The 14,891-nt window shown below is 38.1% G+C and overlaps 1 protein-coding gene across 2 annotated transcripts in view; it reads right to left on the bottom strand.

Moving 5' to 3' along the window:
- Positions 1–14,089, bottom strand: part of adcy2a (adenylate cyclase 2a) — a 37,580-nt gene extending 23,491 nt beyond the window's left edge. The window contains exons 1-3 of one of the 2 annotated variants that reach the window (XM_016668375.1): positions 13,496–14,089; positions 10,481–10,678; positions 3,795–3,956 (exon numbers count right to left, since the gene is read on the bottom strand). In XM_016668375.1, the coding sequence (XP_016523861.1) occupies positions 3,795–3,956; positions 10,481–10,678; positions 13,496–14,038 (903 nt within the window). In that variant the 5' untranslated portion in view covers positions 14,039–14,089. The remainder of the gene's footprint in view (positions 1–3,794; positions 3,957–10,480; positions 10,679–13,495) is intronic. The other variant, XM_007572085.2, reaches the window with a different exon arrangement.
- Between the last annotated feature and the right edge of the window lie 802 nt (positions 14,090–14,891).

Below are 14,891 nucleotides of genomic sequence, written 5' to 3'. Positions count from 1 at the left end.
ATATCGGGCATAATAGCGGCCGTCCGCTGTGGCGGGCCCCCGAGCCGGGGGGCAGCCACAGCGAATGCCTGATATTATGCCCGATATTATTATTTATTATTATCTTGGAAAGAGTTTAATGTAAACTTTCAGTACATTATTATGAATAATGATGGAGGTTTAGTCATACTGTTAAGTATTATATTATTGTAATGCAAGTTGTGCTATAGATTTATCTTTGTTAGCACTTAGTGCCTTAGGAAGCTGGTGCAATTTCAGTTTTGAAAAGATGGGCCATTTAACGTTGTACATCCTCAATCAAATAGTAAATGTAAGAGTACTTAAATTTACTGGAGGAACACTGGGCCATTAACAGTGGCACACTATCATGTCTTCAGATCTGCTGTTGGTTGACAGTAGGGAAAAGGGATCAGTATAATAGTGTTTCAACCTTAATGGCTCCTGGTCAGTAGAGAATTGTGCTGGATCATGAAAAGCAGCTGCTCGTGATACACAGACAGGATTCTTATTGTACTTAATTTATTTCTTCCCTAAAACCTCAACATTTAGGGATCAATCAATCCATCCATCCATCCACTGCAGATTGAGTTAATCTCTCAGCAGTACAATGACCGCATCAAAAGGTTAGCCTCTGGAAAAATCTGTAGGAACAGAACATCTCTGGCTTAAATTATTGATGTACCATTCTGTCTCTGTATAGCAATATTTGAATGAACTGTACGCTACTATTTTCCACCAAGTCAAGAGACCCGGCATCCGTAATGACCCGGCAACCTTACAAACATCCTATTGCAACATCACCCAACACCAAGCAAGAGAGATCCTCCCAGAGCTGCAGCACACTGGGTAAGTACCTGCTTGCCGCAGTCGCAGGAACTCAGAAGGATCAAAGAAACAAGGGCACATCACCATCCCGCCTGGTGAGCACCCACCAGGCAGTTAGGAACGCCATGTACTGGATGACTGAGAATCATCACTCTATAGGTTACCATTAAAACAAACGTCAAACACATTTTATCAGCTGCTTGCTTCTGAAGCACAGCATATGAGAGGAGAACAAGCTGGGCATGCATCCCAGGCTTCTACAATCAGAACTTTGCACACACCGCTCTGAAATGGGATTCATCTACGACAAAACGCACAGAAAGATTTTAAAACTCTCAGATTTGAAATGGATTCAGCACAACACACGAGGGAGTTGGTGCATCACGTTGCTCATGGATCTCTGTGTTCTGCATTCACTTTAAAGACCCGATCTGAAAGACACTCATTAAAGCAATGGTTTAATATGGAAATCATTGCAAGTAAAACTAATTTTTATTCACACATGCTCTGTAACAGGTAAAACATAAAATATTCAATAGCCTTTACCACTAAAGTGTCTGTCAGATACAGTTTAAACGGTAAACGTTGTAATGAATTATTGATGGTTTTGCCACTCAGTGTTTAGCACAATATGCAAATGAAACATTTTTTTTGTTCAACAACAGGAGTTTATGACACTAAAAGGAAAATTAAATGAACTTTAATACCAGCAGCAACCATACTAGAAATTTTAGGAAGTCTTTTACATCATGTTGTTTTAATCAGTTTGAATAAAATTCTGATTTTGTTATGTTATCATATACAGTACACTCTGTCTGTGTCTATATATTTGCCTCAGCCATCTCTTCTGAATGGTAATGTTTTAAATTAGTCTGGGTCAGAATTCAATTCAGCAGTCAAAATGATCAAAACTCTGGTCTTGCATAAGGTCTTCCAAAGTTGTTCTACGAGCTTTTCCTGTTTTGTCATCAATTACGAGCAATGGCCATGCCTGGCCGTAAAAGCGTATCATACAGTGAACCCTTAAAAATGAGGAAAGTGAACGAGAGCAGAACACAAGCATAAGTGTGTGGCCATTCTAAAAAAAAAAAAAAAAAAACATTTATTAGATGATTTCCTGAAAGTCATGTCCATAAGCAACCGGATAAAATAAAATCCACAAAGACCCGAGAGACCTTCAGCTCTACAAGTAAATGTTAACCAGGCTTCTGGTAAACAAATACAAAACATTCTACTCAAAATTGATTCTTTCTTAAGCTGTCTGTTGTGAATAAACAACATTCATGTGCAGAATGTATCAAGAGTTGTTTTTTTTTCTCCCCTCCTTCATCTAGCCACAAGCAGCACAATAATAGAATGACTACTGAAGTGATTATTTTCTTTATGATCATATTTGAGATCAAATCTATATTTTTAAAAGGGGATCACATGAACATAATTAAAGAAAAACTAAATGAATAAACAGTGCTTCGCATCATAATTTAATTAGTTGTACATTTAAGTTTCAGGCACAAGGACTTAACTGAGAGACATTCACCTCTGTATTAAATCCCCTGGTTCATCAAGTCTCCAATTAGTTTGAGTGTAAAGTTTAATGGAGCTGACAAAGAGGAAATGTCAGCATGATTTTTTTTTTTTTTTTTACCTAATAGGTCTTTGGAAGTTTATTTGCAGACTACTACAACATTTAAAATGTGGACATTTAATTAAAAACTTCTAGTGTATCAATTTTGAAATTTTACAAAATTTATTTTATTATTTTATCCCAGAGACTCACAAAAAAAAAAACAGCCCAACACATCAGATAGTTAAATTATCTGTACCTCCAAACTATCCACAAAGCAGCAGCAAAATAAAAAAGATGTGCAATTAAAAAATCCCTAGTCATTCACTCATTTCAGCTCCCACAAATTTCAGCGTACACCAAAAAAAAAAAAAACCGAAAAAAACCCACATGTTCCTGCTTCCATCGCTTTAGTTATCTACTTATCTGGAAATCTGGATTTACACTATTTCTTTGACTCAAATCCTTGATTTATACACACACCTTCTTCTTGCAGTTTCTGTGTTTCATAGAAATTTTGTAATTCACAGAAAATTATAACGTCTTTGTTCTGCATTAGCAAGCTTAAATTACTTGAGATGTGGTATGCACTGCCCTGACAAATCCTTTCCTTGTCTGATCATTTTCCACTATCCACCAGTACATCCATAAGCTTCCCGAATATCGAACACATGAAGCAATACTGCGTGGAAGAAGTTGACCTTTAAATTGAGTAAAAAAGTAGATTTTTTTTTTTTTTCTGTTATCTACCATGCTAAATTTAGCTTAAAGGTCTCATACCCTTGTTAAAATATAAGCTAGAAATGTGCAACAAATTGTAAAATAGAAATACAAATTTTGAGACCTGGATCAAGAGTCTAAAACTCATATTTTAATCTATGTGCAATTGTAATGAGTTAGGTGATGGTTTGTATGATGCCCAGTTAGAGGTGTATAGGTTCCTGTATTTCTGCAGAAAATATCCAGTGTTATGCAAAAGTTTCAAATAAATATCACACCATTTTATACCTCAACATATTTGACCAAGTACCCAGAATACCACTTTATTTTCACAGATTATATATCAAGTACAGATCTTTAGCAATTCACAAAGTAGACCAAGAACAGTTTCTAGCATCTTGCCAAAATACTATTACATTTTGCTAAATTAAAAGAAGTCCTATAAAATTATTATCCTAATCGCCACATTAAGCTGCATAGTTGCAAATGCAGGCGTTTACACTGTCAGGCAATGATTATTTATTTCAACCCATGTCATCATGTTTGTTTTAATTCAGCTATTCAATACATTAATCCAAAAATGTATACATTTTGTTGTTACTTCTACTATTAAACCAGTTATATTAGCTTATTAAATGGAAACTTCTACGTTCTTTTAATCAATACCTGGTGGTGAGCAGCTCACCTGCCAAACTACTGCCTCCATGTGATCAGCTGTTGTGGACAAGCAGATGCTCAGCACAATGGTGTGAGAGGCGGAGGTCAGGACGCTGGCGATGATGGCTTCCCGCATGGAGAACGGCAGCATGGTGTAAACCACAAACACAATGAAAAGGAAGAAGGATACCTGCAGAGAGAAAGAAAAAGAAACTTGCTTATATCACCTTAGAGGAGTGGAAATAAAATAGAAAAGAGGAAAATGAGAGACTGCTAAGGAGTACCATAAAGATTCAGGGATATGAATATATAAATATGTAAAACGGAGGCATTCTGCACCTGTAATGTAACACTTTCTACTGCAGAGTTAAAGTTGCGGTGCTGCATGACAAGAAAGAGGCCAGTGTTCTCACAGGCTGCAGCTTGTCATCTCTTAACCTTTCATGGCTTATTTGCCAGGCCAGTGGAAAAGCAGCAATGCAAAGTGGGGGTCAGCGACATGCAGAGTTCAGCAAAAGAAGAAAAGCACTGAGGAGAGAGGTTGAGAAAGCACCTAAAGGGGACTAACATGGGCTCTTAAATTTGATACAGCAAAAACTGGAAATAAGGATGATTGCATAATTAACCAAAATACATATTTAAGTATGCTTACAGCTTTGAAGGGCGTAATATATTCTCAGAAAGTGCATGCAGTCATAGCCTGTTGCTGTTGATTATTTGTTTAAATAGGTGATACAGCCAACTTCTAAGGTGGACAGACAAAGACCATTACTATAATGAGAGGAGCAGTAATGCATTTCCCTCTTTGAAAGTCAACTTTCTTTTTGTTAAATAACTNAGGCTAGTTAGCATGCCTGATCACGGCGGATAAATGGTATTCCTGTAGCTGTGAGTTTTTTTCTCTTTTAGCAGCTAGCACATGAGGACTATTAACAGCGCTAAGGTCCTCCTCCTGGCTCTGACTGATTGTTTTTGACTGGAAGCGGTGCATTTCTTCAGAAGGCAACAGCAGCTCAGGGAGGAGGAGGAGAATGATCGTTTCACAGATTATCTGTCTTATATTGTACTGTCAGGACAAAAAAAAAAATATATATATATATATATATATAGCATATATATTTGTTTTACCTATATTCTGATAAATATCAACACATGTAGAGAACACAACAGCAGAGAAACAAGCCAAGTGATTAAAAACAGCTGGGAAAACACATTTTTATGCTGGTCTGCTTGTGCATATGTGTAAAATACACAAATAAAAACACATTTCAAGTTTACGGAGCCTGGAAAATAAACAATACGGCAGCTTTGTTTCTCAGTTATTCTCTACAAAATTGTGCAAATACTGAAGCCAGCAGAAGCCATTATCTCGTATTTTACCATTCACTGTTTTTACAGATGCAGTAGAAAAAAAAAGCTAATTTAAATATGTTGTAAATTGGTGGATGAGTCGGGGCGCAATTACATTCTCCATGAGAAAAAACGTTCTTCTTAAACCACCACTTAAGATTGTTGTGCATTTTTGGAACAGAGAGGATTATATGAGCAACTTGATGTTTCAAATGTTGAATCTTGATAACTTAATATGAAAGCTGCAATGTGCAATTTCTATGGTTTTCTATGAGGAAGAGGTTTAAAAAAATAAATAAAAAATCCATCCACACTAGATAACAAATGTTGGTGCATAAATTTTGACACAACCAATTCGCTCAGCTCTTATGGCCACATGAAGTTCATGAAACAGATTTTTAATCAAATAAAGGTGTAATAATTTAAATCCCAAAAACAGAGGGGAAACTATCAACTCACTCAGGAACACAACTTGCTTTGAGTCCAAAAACGCTTCTTTGCTGAAATAATGTCGTTAAAACCAATGCTGCTAACTCAGTCATGAAAAGTGTACCAAGAATAATTGAGAGGTAATGACATCAAATATTCAGTTATGCAGACTTGCTACATAATGTCTTATTTAAACCATAACAGCTGACTGACTGCAGGACGGCTAGGAGACCCAGAGCACATAGTGACCTTCTCCTGGGATAATTACGTGAATAAGAAATCTTGTGGTCTATCATAGTACAGTCAACTCTGGGCTTACCCCGTGAATCATTTCCTTCCTAATGACACTGAAGACAGTCAATAAAACTAATTATGGAGACAGAGTGTCTTACATCAGGCTTTTAGTCTACACCGCAGCTGTGATTAGTTTACAAGTGAGATTATAAATCTAACCTGTAACCTCTGAGTGTGGTGAGCCTGTGAGATCAGGTGCTGACTCCTTGCCTGCTATTTAATACCAAAGCAGACAGATGCTCATTTCATCGCCAACCACTCTCACATAGCCAGGGTAAAAAGACAGATCTGCTGATTTACACTGAAGATGTGGGAATAAATGGAGTGGATGAAAAACAATCTGCCAGATTGGCTGGTTTGTAATTTCCGCCATCAGTCTTTGCATGGTAATCACCAAAATAAATTAGGCATAGAAACAAAATTAGTCTCCATCTTTTACGTTAAATCGCATATTTACACTGCGTCTCAGTTGCTCTCGTTTGATTCGTCCCCAAGCCCCCTTGCCTCCTCAGCTGTCTTTCCCATCACCGGGTCGTCTCCTTCTGTTGCCTGCCCACTTCTTTGCTGCTCAAATCTGACAGGGACTTTCCAAGACCAAAACCTCTGTCTGTTAAATCTTAATGAGACTGGCTGTATACCAAGTGTGTGTGTGTATGTGTATCTGGCACATGTATCAAAGAGAGTCAGAGGAGAAAAGGCAAGTGATGAGGCAGGATCTAGACATGTCTCAGAGAGGGGTAGAGGCTGGACCACACAGATAAGCTCTTCTCTCCTCACCATTAGGGGATAGAAAAGCTTTGTAGAGCGAGAAGAAGTAACCGATTGATTTCAGGTTCAAAGACGGAAAGTGGCCTACACAAAGTAACTTTTGGAGGGGAAGCATGAGCAGAACACCACTAAGGACATATCTGGTTGTCCACTCCTGTAGTATCTGTTCTTCTTTAGTGGCCACTGGCCTCAATGATTCTCCAATTCTCATGCTAACATCTGGTTGTTTTTACATAACAATAAGCTGAGCTAAACCACTGATGCTTCTATTTATATGTATGAACATCTAATAAGTGCTGGATGTTTCCTAAGGTGAAAACATCCTGGTGTCATGGTTATTTTGAGGGCAATACTACAATGAGGATCCTTGCACTATAAAACGAAGTCACTAATATTTTGTTGTAAAAAACATTTAACTTTGATTAAGGCAAGCAAATGATTTTGGTATTGCTTTGATAAGCTTCACATTTATTTGTGTGCATAATTACAATAATGACCTTTATGTCCTTAGTGAAGGACATAAAGGCAGATCAAATAGACAGTAAACAACAAACATTGGCAACAGCACATTTCTTCTACAAAACGATGGTTCTCCACATCTTTTAACAATGCGTTGGATAGTTTATTCTGAAACGCTCAGCATTTTCCTTATTTGTTTTCTTTGCTTGATACATGCCAATAATGTAACTTGTCTTTTTGACAACTACAGGATGAGTCTTCCCTTGTGGTTATCTAAAAAATGAGAAGCTACTCACCAAATCAGTTAGATAACTTATTGCCAGCTGAAATACAATTATGCTTACAGCAGTTAAGCAATGAGAGATTTCTAGCCTTTGGTTTTGATAAATCCATATGGTGACTTTATGTTACATTTCATATTGAAAACTACTACTAGTACTCCTACTACTGTGTTGAATTTATTGCTAAATTTATAGTCTCCTTTCCTGTGTGGTCAAACCACATAACAGAGTAAGGATTATTCTGAATGCTTGTCAACTAACATATTTTTCACCACCTGTTAGCATTAGGGGTTAGAAGTGCAATGTTTTTGCCCCAATTCAAACAGTTTTTCACTCCTCGATGGAGTCCCAGCTGAGCAGATGTGACAGTGACAATCTGTTTGATTTTTTTTAAATAAAGATAGAAATCTAAATAAAAAAAAAAGGGAAAAGTGCAGAGATGAAAAGGCCTTAAAGTAAGACCTCAAAGATGGCCCAGTCCTTTCACTTGTACATAGATACATGACAAATGATTTGTTTTATTATACTGACTAGGACACCTTAAGGGGAGGCCTGGAGCTCCGCTTCAGCTATTGGCAAAGTGCATGTATGTATTATTTAAATCTTTTTCATTATAGGCCGAATGAACAGATGTGACGCACATTATTTTCAACGATACATGAATAAGGTCTTCTGGTCTCATCTGTGGATAATTGCAATAATGAATACTGCGTACTGAGATGGACTGGCATGAAAAGGCTAATGAGTCATTTCCCTTAACCTATGCAGTTTCAACAACTGAGTAAAAGAAGAAGAAGAAAAAAAAAACTACAGTCCCTACAAAAACATTCTGTCTATTGAGAAAGTGGTAATTAACACTTAAAGAAGCTGCAGAGGAGAGCAGAAGAAGCATAATGGCTTAACATTTGAGGTGACCACAAGGAAGTAATGAATGGAGAGGTGTGTGAATCAGAGCATCTTTAGTTGCCTCTTTGTGATAAATAAGTCCACATCAGACATCTGTCTTGCTAAGTACTGCTAAGCGAGTACAGCTTTCACATGACGAAGACCTAATGTGTAGTGTTTTTTTTTTTGTTTTTTTTTTTTTCCATTGAGCTCTGAATGCGTGTGGTTGCAGGGTCTGATGAACCTGGTATATTGCCATATTTAATTCATAATAGCCTCCAAATTCAATGGAAAGAATAGTGCACATTGCACTTAGGTACAGTATATACACTGTCTATGCCGTACAAAACTCAAGGAAATTGCAACTAAATTACTATATTAAGAGGAAGAAAAGATGCTCTGCAACATTTCTTTGGTAAAAACGAGCATTTACTCTGCACACAGACATATTTGTATGCCACACTGTTGATTTTGTAGGTTTAGTGTAAAATTCCTTCTACAAAATAAATGGTGCACACTGAGGACATATACACACTAATAAACTTAATTTCCATATAAACAGATCTTGTGGAATTTCATGATACCAAGAGGCCATTGTGCAACATCGCCTAGACACTTCAACAAAGAACTTATCAAAGGGTTAAAGTGTGTAATTTTATTGCATGTGTTCATTCTGATTTAACTGTTTTAGTCTGTGCACTTTTCATTTGAAATATGTTTGTAAGTTTGTTGTTTTTCTACACCCTGAGTAAATCACCATGAATTACCAACACATGGCCTCCTAATTGGCCAACGACAGCCAGTTAGAATACAGCCGGTTAACAAAAGACCAATGGGCAGATGGCAAGGCACAGACTCAAGCATGCCAGCTTCAGCAGGCCAGCAACAGCAGAGGACAAGAAACTCCCAGTGCCAGAGCAGAGATTGCAGCTGCTGCAGCAGCAGGAGCAAAGGTATTTAGCTACAGCAGGAGGAAAATTATCAACTTTTGAAAGAGTGTAGGAGCCTCTGCACACAGCCTGCAATGCAAACATTTATTTAAATTTGCCAGAAGAGTTACTGGTTGAGCTCCCCCTCCACCAGTATGCCATGTTGCATATAATGCCAAAGCTGTGACAGGGTGGTCAAAGGTCATGAGGAGTTTTGTAAAAATGTATGTTTGTTTCTATGAGCATTTGGTTTTAACTCCTTTTGGATCAACGTGCTGTAGCAATAAGCCTGAGTTCTGGAAGTCGAGGTTTGACGGCAGCCCTTTTGGTTATCTACGGATTCTGGTGTCTGTATTCTTCTTGTTGACAATACTCCATAAATTCTCTCTGGGGTCAAAGGTCAGGTCCATTGGCTGGCCTATCAAGCATAGTACTTCTATGGTCATTGGTACCAGCTTTTGGTATCATTGGCACTGTGGGCTGGTACCAGGTCCTGCTGGAAAATGAAATCAACATCTTCATAAAACATCTTTGCAGAAGGAAAGTGCCCTAAAATGTCTTGACAGATGGATGCAGTGACTGTGGCCTTCATAAAACACAGTGGACCAACAGATAACATGGCCTCCCAGATTATCACAGACTGTGGAAAATTCACTCTGGACTTCCAGAAACTTTTATTCTGTGCCTCTCTGTTCTTCCTCCAGGCTCTAGAACCTATACTTCCAAATGTCTATGTCTATGTCTGTCTATGCTCCTGTTGCACTCAGGTATTTGCTGACTTTAGATATTGACAGACAAAAGACAGAAAGTGGGGCTGGAAGATGTTACTTGAAACTTGACTGTCAGTATATGTCTATCGATCTATGGAATAATGCCTAATATGAATTTTTAAAAACACTTAATTTGAAATAAAACACAGCCCAAGCACTAGCTCACATCAGCCCAACCCTTCCCCAAGACAACGCCACTCCCTCAGCAGCCTCCTGTCCATGAGCCAAGAATTCACTTATAAGTGTTCTGAATATGTCAGTGATGCTGAATCAACTGTTAAGGCGATGAAAACATTTGGTGATGTTGCTGGTTAAAGAAAGATAACAATCCAAAATTAATTTTCTCTCGTGCCCTTGTCATGGGTTTCCTAAGGAACGTCTGTCCATTTCTGGTTTCACCACAAAATGCTTTGCTGACACAACAAACATCAACAATTCAGTTTCTCTTAAAGGCTATAGTTCCTTCATAAACTTACCACTTTTTGCAAGTGGTCCACTCTTTATTAATAACCACGTTAACAAAACAATTCACGAACAGCCATTTCTTACCTGATCCCATGGACATACGATTCCACCAGAAAACATGAAAAGGTAGCCCATTGCAACCAAGCAAGCCCAGATGACCAAGGAAAAAACACGCAAAAGCTTCTTGAAGACGGACTCAATGCAGACGAGCACAAACACCGTCAGGAATATAGCGAGGGCTGTGGGCACGGTGATTACAAAGGCCACATGGTCTGCGATGCTCTGAAAAGGAAAGTGTGAAGATAAAAATCAGAAACGGGATCGTAAATGTTTGAACATAAGATTTAGAAGAAGTATATATAATTACTGAATAACTTCAGAAATCCATTCGTGAACGAGCGCTACAAAAAAGTACATTTGGAACAAGTGTACTGCAGTTTGTAGCCAGAAATACAATGTTCACATTTATAAAAGTAGACATATTTTATTTGGAATCTGAAAATAAAATGGGGATGGGAATATAAAATATGTCATTCAAAATAGATTCATATGAGGATTCAGGAAAATTTCTAGCATAATGCAAAGTCAAATAGTACATATTTTCTGCTTTGCTCTCTAAAACAATTGTTAATCACACAGGTATGTATGGAACTGTATTTTAAAAAAGGTAAAAAAAAAATATGCTTAGCTAAAAGTATAAAAGATTTAAAAAAAAATAGCCATTCAAAAGAAACAATCCAGTGAAATATAAAGAGAGAAAACCATGCTTGGGTAATATCTTGCATGTTCAGGCTACATTCATAATTTACTGCTGCTGCCTGCCTGCAACACACTTGGATATGGAAAATGTGATAAAAATTTTAGGAATTCCATCCAGTTAAACCTGCAGGAACGGCACGGTGAGATGGGATGCTTGTGCCATGTTTCTGCTATATTTCATCAGTCCTTCACCATTCCTGTCACGGGGGATGGAAAAAGGGTCACGATAAGGTCAAAACACTGGAGTGTCAAGCCTTTTAGGCTATCTCACTTAAACATCTGTTGACATTTATTTTAGAAATGCAATTTTCAACGTGTGACTTGAATTTTGAAGAGCTTCAATTTTTTGTTTTGTCAGTTTTTACTTTTGCCCCTGAAGGCTAACGAGACATTTTAAGGCTATTTTAATTTACTTGACTCACTGACACACATTTAATTGTTCATTTTTTACATTAGAAATGTCCAGTCTGACCATTATCAACAATCCACAATCCTCCTGCTCACATGTCTCTGACCCAGTCTCCACTCCAAGCCATGCTATTTCTTTTTCTCGTGTACAGTCAAAGCACTGGGACATGAGAGGACGGCTGTGGTAAAAAAGAGAGCCACACAGAGTTTGTCTTGCCCAAAGCGAGCCTTTAAAACAGCAAAGGATTTAGGTCAGCCACCCAGAACGATGGAGGGATGAAGGGATAAAAATGAATGCCACAAAAAGAAATAAGGAGGTGAGAGATGGCATGGGAATCAAAAATAAAAGAGGATAAGAGGGGAAAAAAAACATACCAGAGTAGCCATGCTTTTTGCATAGTGAAGTAGAAACACATAATTTACCCTGAGTTAATAAATCGTATTTGTTTGTGCAAGAATCATGCTTTTAAGAGAAGATCGACGTGTTAACTAGAACAGCAGTTTCTCATCATGTAACAAACCTACAGCTGTTATCAAAAACAAAGTCAGCTTTAATGTGAAAACACACACAAATGATTGACCCTATTAAGGTTGTGCCTAAGGTCAGAAGAACAAGCTATGATTATTATTTAGCCACTCAAATATTAACAGTGAGCAAATCAATTCAAACAATGATGTTCAGTGTTAATCTTTTCAGAATGGAGTAGCAGTTTTAATTAGCAAGTTACTTCTTGTCACTGTGTACCACTGAGTTATAAAGTTAAAAATGGCAAAAGACTGGCTTGTACTGAACGACATTTTATGTTGCCAGAAGTGGAATACAATCTTTCTGCTTCAGCTCATATGGGGTTAGAGATGCAGGTATTTTGAGATGTAATCAATAACATAATTTTTTGTTGTTTGTTTTCTTCGCCACACCACAGGAAGTGTCCTATTGGTGCAGTTCCTTCAGAGTTAAGTCAAAGCTTTCATTTCAGAGATAGATTAATAATAATAATAATAATAATAATAATAGTAATAATAATAATAATTATTATTATTATGAAAGACCCCTGTTAAATTGATTAATTTTTGCATGTTTAGCCAGAATATTCAGTAGTTCCCATACAAATCATTGTGCTTCAGTGGATTTAGCACCATACAATCCAAGTGTCGGTCCCCTCTTTGTTTACCTCAGTATTTAACAATACATTTCAGACAAATCCTTTCTTAACAGTAAAATCAATCAAAAATGGGGTGGTTTTAAAAAGCAAGTGCTAAAATCCACAAACAAAGTTCACAGGAAAGGAAATTTAATCAGTTCAAAAGAAAAAAATATATATATATAATGATTTTGCTACCGTAATCCGACACATTATGTAGATGTCTTGGCTGCCACTGCCTTGAATTTTAAAGGCTTTTGACTGAGGGAGGAAAAAGGGGGACAGAGCAAAACGGATCACTTTGTAGTTGAGTCAACCATAGGCTTATACAATGACTAAGCCCCTTATCCTCTCCTTTCACTTCACATTAGTGCTGCGATGAAGAGAACATGCTGTGAGAGTCTGATTGCGGATGGGTACAGGTACTGAACCAGCATGTGCACATTTGTAGGCTCCAGCTTTGGCTGTCTGATTCCAGTCAACTTTGCATTGTACCGTTTGGGTTTTTCGGGACATTTGTGCACTTATTTTTTAAAGATCTGTTAGTATTGTTTGCATCATCACATCCTGCTAAAATGTCTTACCGAGACCAAAATCTCAGAAAACTATCCGTTCACATTCGACAAAGATGAATCTAATAACATTTAACATCAAACTAAAAAGAAAAATGCCACATAAGCTGCGAAACCTGTGTGTGGTCCCAGGTTGTTGCTCATTTCTAAGTGTTTCACTTGCATAATATATGTGCATGTGTATATCAATGTGTGTGTTTTGTGAGCGAGCAGCTTACCAGCCCTGAAGCAAAAAACACAGTCAGCAGAGCCAGGCAGGCTCCCATCACTATGAGAAGTAAAAACACAATGAGCGGATGCTGCTGGCTCATACAGTAGTAGGATTCATATAACCAGTCCGGGGACCTGTTCCTCTTCTCCTCACTGCCTCCTCCTTTATCCACTTCACCAGACACCCCTGCGCGGTCCAGCAAATACTGTTTCCTCTTCATCGCCTCTTGCCACATAGATCTTGGAGCCGAGAGAGTTGAAAAAGAGGCAGGGAAACCCGAGGAAGAGGAGGTGGTCACTGCTGAGGTGTTAGTAGTGTCCACCACAGAGGAGGAGCAGTTTCTGTTCCGCTCTTGTCTCATGCCGTTTTCTCGGTCCGGGAACCTGTAGTGAGAACTCCTGAGCTCCAGTTTGTTGCTCGCTTCTCTCTCCACCTCCTCTCTCAAGTCCTTTAGTCGGAGACAGGTGAAAGATGAGGGTGAGTCTGAGTCAGAGGCAGTGTGTGCTGGCCGGAAAGGTGGCAAGAATGCACCAAGGGTAAAGCGCAGCATCGTCCTCCTTCTCCCCTTTCCAACATGTTGGGGTGGAAAATGAAGTGAAGCGCAGCCAGAGAGTGCTCTTTAGATAGAGAGAGAGAGAGACAGAGAGAGAGAGAGGGGAAAGAGAAAAGTGGGAGGGGAGGGAGAGAAGACTAAGGGGGAAGGGAGGGAAAAAATAAGATACATCATTATAGAGAAGTCAGCCAGTGAAAGTGATGAAAGGAAACAAAGCATCCAAACAATAAAACTTCAAAACAGCACACCATGTAGCATTATTTTTTGTTCGTGTCTGAAGGAAAAAAAAAACAATAAAAACAAAAAAAACAAATCTAAGCTTTGTGCTAAATCCCAAATGACAGTTTGCACTCAAAGTTAGAAACCAAACAGAATGTTTGGGAGAGAAAAAAAAAACTGCAATGTTTCATCCTGTGTTTTTCAGTGAAACCAATCCCCCTCCGAGTTAGGCTTGACTATATGCCAAGTATGTCAAAAACATCTCTCGTGAGTGAAACTGGGGTTGACAGCAGACAAACAAAAACACAATCTCAACATCCTTTTGTGGTTTAGTATCTATGGAGATAAGCAGCAGAGAGCAGAAGTAAAAAAATAAGAAGATAAAATTAGAAATACATCCCATGACATTTGTTCAAATACTGTTCATCTGTGAAGACAAAAAATATGAGAACACAGCATCCACAGGGGGAAATCAAATCATGAAAGGACTGTCAGCTTAATGTGGGCTTTTATAAATGGTGTTCAAGGAAGTAATTATGATTTATCTTGTCCTCTAAAACAGAAATAAAAAAAAAATGCTCTGCTTGTATGCCTAATGACAACCCTATGCCTTTTTCTGCATAGGGTGAGA

The sequence above is a fragment of the Poecilia formosa genome, unplaced genomic scaffold (genome assembly GCF_000485575.1).
Source record: "Poecilia formosa unplaced genomic scaffold, Poecilia_formosa-5.1.2 Scaffold0, whole genome shotgun sequence".
Lineage (NCBI taxonomy): Eukaryota > Metazoa > Chordata > Actinopteri > Cyprinodontiformes > Poeciliidae > Poecilia > Poecilia formosa.
This window is presented reverse-complemented; position numbering and strand designations above follow the sequence as displayed.